Genomic DNA, 8067 nt, shown 5'->3' with positions numbered 1-8067 from the left:
GCTCTTCAGTACTTTAGAGAGGTCCCTAACAGCAGACTTTCCCATGGCAATGAGCCTTTTAATTTCCTGGCTACTGGTGCTGAGATTGTTGACTGTGGAGCCGAGCAAACTAAAGCTGTGTACAATCTCAATCTCTTCACCATCCATCCTGATGCTGCCAATTGGTCCAGTGGTGAGAATCTTTGTTTTCTTGACATTGAGCCCCAATCCATATTGGAGGCTGCAGTGCTTGACCCTCTGCAGCAGGTGCTTCAGGTCCTCCTTAGTTTCAGCAACCAGGGTTGTGTCATCTGCATATTGCAGATTGTTAATAGATCTTCCATCAGTCCTGATGCCACACTTCTCCTCATAGAGCCCAGCCTCCCGGATAATCTGTTCTGCATACAGGTTAAAAAGGTATGGAGATAGGTATTTGCACTAGAGAATATATTTTATTTATATAGAACAGATTCATTCTTTTTTTTTAAACTTCCGATACCAATTTGAGACTTGTTCTACCAACACATGGAAGATTTTATGTTTCCTTAGAGTGATTGAAACTTGAAAGTTAAACTTATTCTCTACATTTTTTCTCTTGTCTTCTAGATTTACAAATTGTTGATGTCATGGAAAGAGAAAATATGAGTTTCCAAAGTATGTTTGTACTGTTGGGCTTCTCCGATCATCCGTGGCTGGAGAGGCCTCTCTTTGGTGTGGTCTTAGTCTTCTATATCTTGACCATGTTGGGAAATGGCTTCATCATCCTTCTTACTGTGGTGGATCCCAGACTTCACACTCCTATGTACTTCTTCTTAGATAACCTCTCTTTGTTAGACCTCTGTATTACCACCATTATTTTGCCACAGTTGCTGGCTAATCTCTGGGGACCACAGAAGACAATAGCTTTCAGAAGTTGCTTCACACAGGCCTATTTCTTCCACTTGATAGCATGTACTGAATGCATCTTGCTAACAGTGATGGCCTTTGATCGGTATGTGGCTATCTGTCAACCGCTCCAGTACAGCCTCATCATGCGTCCCCAGTTGTGTATGCAGTTGGCAATTTTAGCCTGGGGCAGTGGCCTAGCCAATTCACTACTCCAAGGCACTCTCACACTCAAGCTCCATTATTGTGATCACCATACTCTGGACCATTTCTTCTGTGAGCTGCCTGTTCTGATCAAGTTGTCCTGCGAAGACACCACTGCTAATGATCTGACACTGATTGTGGGAGCCACTCCCTTTGTGTTACTGGCTCCACTACTTGTGCTGGTGTCTTACGCCTTAATTACCAGGGCTGTGGTGAAATTACCATCAGCTGAAGGAAGACACAAGGCCTTCAGCACCTGCAGTTCTCACATGGTGGTCGTCACTATGTATTATGGGCCAGCCATCTACATGTACCTACAGCCCCCTAACAATAGCACCCAGGCCAAGTTCATATCTTTTTTTTATTGTCTAATCACTCCACTGCTGAATCCACTCATCTACACCTTGAGAAACAAAGATGTGAAGAGAGCATTGAAGAAGATTCTAAAATCCTAAAAAGGGAGAAAACTCTAAAAAGAGAAAAGTCACAAGAATTTTGCCTTCACCAACCACAAACATATCACCAATGTGTATTGATGGCTCTATGCTTGCAAAGGAATATTCAAAAGCTCTGAGATACAAGTTTCCATATCTCAGTATCAATAATCTTCATGTTTAGAGACGCTCATGTTAAATAAAAATGGTAAAGTAATAAAATCTTAAGTGAATAATTGCATGCCTTTTAATTTCTTCTCCTAGGTGTCTTTTTTCACTAAAAAAACCAGTAAAGATCACACATGTGTAGGAAGATGGTGAACAACACTGTATTTTTAAATATTCTGGTATAATAGCTCTATCTTAAATAAGCTAAGTAAATGATCAAGAGTCAATGTTGATGAAAGAAGAAGTTCAGGCTGTACAGAAGACATTGGCAAAAAAATAAGCCTGCAGGAATCAGTGGGATGTCAAAAGACACATTCTAAATAGCAGATGCAGGCCTGGACCTGTTCATCATTCTATACCAGGAAATTGGAAGGTTAGTTGCCTGGCTGACTGAGTGGAAACAATCCAACAATCCATATCTGATCTCATTCCCAAGAAAAGTGATCCAACACAATGTGAAAAATGTCATTAATATCATATGAAAGCAAAATATTGTCTACAATGATCTGAAAATGGCTGGAAGAATACATAGAGAATTGCCAGAAGGTTAAGCTGGATTTAGAAGAAGCCATGGCACCAGGGATATCATTGCTCATGTCAAATGGATTGTAGTTGAAAGTAAAGAATATCAGAAGAAGATATATTTGTATTTTATTGACTATATGCTAGTATTTATGTGGCTCAAACAAATTATGGATAACATTGAGAGGAATGGGAATTCCAGAACACTAAGTTGTGCTCGTGTGAAACCTACACCAAGAGGCTGTTGTGTGAACAGAGCAAGGGAACACTACTACATGATTTAAAATTAAGAAAGTGTGTGTCAGAGTTGTATCCTTTCTACATTCCTAATCAACCTGTATGCTGTGCAAATTATTCAAGAAGCTGGTTTATCTGAAGGAGAATGTGGTATCAGGATAAGAGGAAGACACATCAATAACCTATATTTTGCTGATGACACAACCTTGCTTGCTTATATGCTTGCTGAAAGTGAGAAGGACTTGAAGGGCTTGCTGCAGAAGCTCAAAGATTATAGCGTTCAATATAGACTACATTTCAACATAAAAAATTCTAACCACTGGACCTGTACTAAGAAGTATGTCAGTGATAATGAAAAAGACACAAGATAGGACAGCGTTCAGATCTGTTGTTCATAGGGTCACTATGATTTGTCTTTGACTTGATAGCTCCTAACAACAAGAAAATGAGTAGAAGAAAATTTCTGTAACATCATAATATTTTTTTAAAAAACCACTTACACTTGATCCATAACTCTTTTGCAAAATCTTTCAGTCTTAATATTCTCTGACCATCTCACAAGCTCTATCCTTTCATAATAACTATTGTTATTTACATTAGATGTTGATAGATGCTATTCCTCAGTTATAACTCTTTGAAACCTAATGTATAACAAAAGTAGTATTGCCAACTCCTCAAAACTGTTACTGTGTCTGAACTCATTATTGAATTCATTGTATTAATCAAATTCATTCTTCACCATTTGTCATGGTGCCCCTAGTTCATTTGGGTTTTTGGGTTATTGTTTCTTGCTGTCTAATTTATAAAAAATTATCTCCTTTTTTAACAGTTAGTACCATGTGAGAGGGACAAAGACTGCCTATTCTTCAGAATATGGATCATTTTGCCTGAATTTCCAACAATACAGATTTGTTTATATATTCAGCAAAAAATGGCACAATCAGTATTCTTGCACACTATACAATTATAGAACATTGATTCTTCTTAGATTTTCCTTTTCACCATATGTATTAGGTGACTTAAAATTTTAAGCTTTGATCATATTACTTGGATTATCAAAGTTGATTGCTGTTTCCATATTTTTTGGTTAATCTAAGAGAATAAAATTATTGACAATTTAAATATTTCACAATTAGTCATGACTTTTTTTATGGGTCACTTAGAAGGATTTTTTATTTCTTCATCATTAATTACAATACTGAAACACAGTACTGACTTAAGCGGACCCTCTGACAGGTTCCAGAGGCTCTAAATTGCATAGGAGAACATAAGCAATTTTTCTCCTGTGAAGCGACTGGTGAATTCAAACTGCCAGACAGGTACCAACTTTGGGTTAGCAGTGCAACTCCCTACTCACTAGACAACCAGAAAGTATCTTACTAACTTCGTCTTCAATATTTTGTCATGTTATCCAAAAGGTCTATTCCTTGAGAAGAAGCATCACACTGAGAAAGTTGGAGTGTTGGAGAAAGAGAGGAAGATCTTCAAGTAGAAAGACTGAGACAGTGAATACAATAATAGACTTTAACAGTGACTGTGGTGATACCACAGTATAGGATAAGGTTCAAATCTATTATTCACAAGGTTTGTATGAGTTGTAGAAGACTCCACAGCACCTAACAACAGCAACAGCAGTAAATAACTAGAACTCATATAATGTGACACAATGACTGAATAAAGGCTTAAATTAAGAATTGACTAGATATAAAGGAGATATGGACATTTATTGGGGAGTAAGAAGAAACAGTGTCCTGGCTATATTTGTATTACTTGTTGTTGTTAAGTGCCATCAAGTAGACCATGACTCACAGTGACCCTATGGACAGCAGATCTGAAACTTGCCCCATTTTGTGCCATCCTCCTGATATACTTGACCTCATCAATACAGTTCCCATATCAATCTATCTTGTTGAAGGTTTTCCTGTCTTTAATGACCCCCCTCTACTTTTCCAAATGTGGTATCCTTTCCAAGGAATGGACACTTCTAACAACATGCTCAAATTATGTGAGATGAAGTTTAACTATCCTTGCCTTTAAGAAGTACCCTGCTTGCACTTTTTCCAAGACATAGTTGTTCATGCTCTTACAGTATACTTTTCCAAAACCACAACTCAAAGGCATAGATTCTTCTTCTTTTACCTTCATTCATTTTTCAACTTTCAAATTGGTGAGATGACTGTTAAAACTATGGGAAGTTCTACTTGTTGGATATTGTCTATTTTTGATTTCTTATAAATAAGTGGATGTTGTTGTTAATGTTAGGTTTTGTCAGGTCAACTCTGACTTACAGTGACTATATGTAAAACAGAACCAGCCATACCTGAACTTGCACCGTTCTCACAATCTGCTCTTCTCAAGCCTGTTATTGCAGTCAGTGTATCTTTCCATATTTTTGAGTCTCCTTTACTGATCCTCTGCTTTTCCAACCATAACATGCCCTTTTTAAGGACTCATTTCTTTTGATAAATTTCCAATGCATATGAGAAGAAGTCTGACTATATTTACCTCTAAGAAATGCCCTGACTACAATTCTTCATGTTATTATTATGTTGTTTATTGTGGAGTCAGAATCAACTCATACTGACTCTTCGGTGGTTTTCAGAGGAAGTTAATTTCACAGGAGGAGATTGTCATGCTTCTTCTGCAGACCAGCTGATGGCCTTGAACTGTGTGCCTTTGGGATTGCAGCACAACCTCTTATCAATAGGCCACTAGATCTCATGCAGTTTTTCATAGACAGATTTTTTTTGGTTTGTTGTTCTTTTGCAATGCATGGTATATTCAATGCACCTCATCAATACCCCAATAGTAAGCTACTTATTATTTGGTCTTCCTTTTCACCATCCAATTAGTACATTTACCATAAACAATTGAAAATGTCATAGCTTGAGTCAGGCACACCTTACTCTTTAAAATAACAGGAACTATCAATGAAAATTCCTCTAGGTTGTATAGCTCTGGTGTACAAGTTGCCGTACCGCGGTCACTTGTATTTGCCGTGAGGCTGAACACTACAACACTGATGTATCAAATGTATTAATGGTTGGTTACCCAATGTGGACAGAGAGCTGTGTGGAGCTCCTTGATTAAAACAAGCTTGGAAGGAGGAGTGGCATTCACTTCAGTAATAGCTTCCCTCGGGAAACCCTATGAACCTGGAGAGAGGATGAAAGACACCTAAGCGTTGAGGACTGTCCTTCATACGGTTGCTATGAGTCTCCTGCAACTCGATGGCACTTAACAACAACAACAACAACATCAATGAAAAAAGACCTGTCAGCCTTACTTTTTTATACTGGATAGTAAATAAACCTTATGCAAAACTTCTTTTGATTTCTTACTGCTGAATTAATGGATATTTATTGTGAATGCAAGTAAGTGGAAATAATTGTCAACATTTCCCATGTTACCACCTATTCAATCAGTTGAGAAGAGTTTTTAATTTCTTGACATTGAAGTGTAATCCATACAAAAGCATGTAGTCTTTGATCATAAGTGTTCCAATTCTTCACTTTCTGAAAACACGGTTGTCTTAATAATGCATGATGAATCTTCCTCCAATCTTGCTGTCTCATTCTTTTTCCTGTAGACCATATTCTTGCCTTATTTGTTTGTATATACTTTGAATAGGTATGGTGAAAGGAAATAACTCTGTCATATACTTTTCTGATTTTAACCATGCAGTCTCTTCCATTTGAACTGTGGCTTCTTGGTTCATAGATAGGTTCTGCTTGAGCACAGGAGAGTGTTCTGGAATTCTCATTATTCTCAATTCTATCTGCAATTTAGTATAATTTAGTCTAAGAGAGCTCTTGTGGCCCTAGAGGCAAGAAACTGCACTGCAATCCTAAAGACATGAGATTAGAGGTCACCAGCTGCTCCACAGGAGAAGGATGGGGGGAAAATCTACTCTCATGCAATTAAATGCCTCTGAAAACCCACCAGACGGTCAGCTAATGCTTTACTTTTTCAATAAAACACAAGTAAACATCTTTCTGGTATTCTCTGGTTTTAGTCAAGACTTATTTGTCATCATCAGTGATATTTCTCATTCACAGACTCTTCTGAAAGTAGCTTAAATTTCTGGCAGTTGGATTTCCAGTGCATTATTTTAGTATTTTTTTTAAATAAGAGTCAAGAATATTTTACTTATGTGTGATATTAATAACATTGATAATGTCCACAATGTGTTGGATGTATAGGAATCAGATCAATTACATCTATGGAAAGAAGACTGGAGAAGCTCAATATCAGTTTTGAAAACTAGGCCAGGAGGTGATTGTGAAACAGACCACCTACCACTCATATGCAAGTTCAAGCTGAAGCTAAGGAAAATCGAATCGAATCCATGGGAACAAAAATGTGACCTTGTGTCTTTCCCACCTGAATTTCAAAACCATCTCAGGAACAGGTTTGAGGTGTTGAACACTAATGAGCAAAGACTAGATGAGCTGTAGGAGGATATCAAGAATATTAACCAGAAAGAATGCAAAAGATAATTACAAAGACAGCAGAGGAAGAAAAGACCAAAGTGGATGTCAGAGGAGACCCTGAGTATTCTAGAGTGCCAAGAAACCAAAGCAAAGGGGGAAAAATTCAAGATATTAAGGAGCCAAACAGATTTCAAAGGGCAGCACGGGAAGACAAAGTAAAGTAATATAATGAAATGTGTAAAGAGCTGGAGTCAGAAAATCAAAGAGGCTGAACTCGCTCAACATTTCTTAAGCTGAAGGAACTGAAGAACAAATTCAAGACTTCGGTGGCAATACTTAAGGATGCTTTGGGCATAATATTAAATGATGCAGGAATTATTAAAACAAGATGGAAAGAGTAACAGAGTCACTCTACCAAAAGGAATTGGGGGCAACAGAAGAATTTCATATGAGGAAGAGCCTGTGGTAATGGAGGAAGAAGTTCAAGCTGCTCTGAAAGAATTGGCCAGCAAGGTCCCAGGAATTGATGGAATACCAATTGAAACATTTCAACAAACAGACACTGCCCTGGATGTGCTCAAGAAATCTTGGGGACAACTACCTAGCCAACTGAGTTGAAGAGATATATATTTTTTCCCATTTCAAAGAAAGGTGATTGGACAGAATTTGGAAACTATTAAATGATATCATTATATCGCATGCAATCAAGATTCTGCTGAAGATTATCCAAAAACAACTGGAACAGCACATCAACAAAGAACTGCTAGAAGTGCAGGATGGGTTTAGAAGAGGTTGTAGTTCTAGGGATATTATAGCTAACATTAGACAGATCTTGGCTAAAAGCAGGGACTACCAGAGGAATGTCTATCTGTGTTTCACTGACTATGCAAAGGCATTTGGCTGTGTGGATCACCACAAATGGTGGCTAACTCTGAGAAGAATGAGAATCCCAGAACATCTGATCATGCTTATGTGAAGCCTATACTAGGACCAAGAGGTTGTTAGAAAAGAGCAAGGAAACACTGCATGGTTCAAAATTGGGAAGGGGGTACTCCAGATATGTCCTATCTCCATATCTTTTCAATCTAGGTGCAGAACAGATTATGTGGAAGGCTGGTTCTGTGAGGAGAAATGTGGCATCAGGATTGGAGAAAGACTCATCAACAATCTGTGTCATGCAGATGACACGACCTTGCTTGCTGAAA

General features: G+C 37.9%; 2 protein-coding genes across 2 annotated transcripts in view; both read left to right on the top strand.

Moving 5' to 3' along the window:
* Positions 1 to 605: 605 nt before the first annotated feature.
* Positions 606 to 1523, top strand: LOC102874619 (olfactory receptor 2G3-like). The gene has a single exon (XM_006894017.1). It carries the CDS (start codon positions 606 to 608, stop codon positions 1521 to 1523), a length of 918 nt encoding a protein of 305 aa, XP_006894079.1.
* Positions 1524 to 1694: 171 nt separating this feature from the next.
* Positions 1695 to 8067, top strand: part of GCSAML (germinal center-associated, signaling and motility-like) — a 62564-nt gene continuing 56191 nt past the window's right edge. Inside the window, exon 1 of the mRNA XM_006894016.1 lies at positions 1695 to 1710. Within this exon, the coding sequence (XP_006894078.1) occupies positions 1695 to 1710 (16 nt within the window). The remainder of the gene's footprint in view (positions 1711 to 8067) is intronic.

This window comes from Elephantulus edwardii, unplaced genomic scaffold, assembly GCF_000299155.1.
Source record: "Elephantulus edwardii isolate Elephantulus edwardi_28Jun2011 unplaced genomic scaffold, EleEdw1.0 scaffold00133, whole genome shotgun sequence".
In the NCBI taxonomy this organism is placed as follows: Eukaryota; Metazoa; Chordata; class Mammalia; order Macroscelidea; family Macroscelididae; genus Elephantulus; species Elephantulus edwardii.
This window is presented reverse-complemented; position numbering and strand designations above follow the sequence as displayed.

Coding starts and splice junctions, on each gene's coding strand:
- LOC102874619 (XM_006894017.1), top strand. CDS start 606: ATGGAAAGAGAAAATATGAGTTTCCAAAGTATGTTTGTACTGTTGGGC.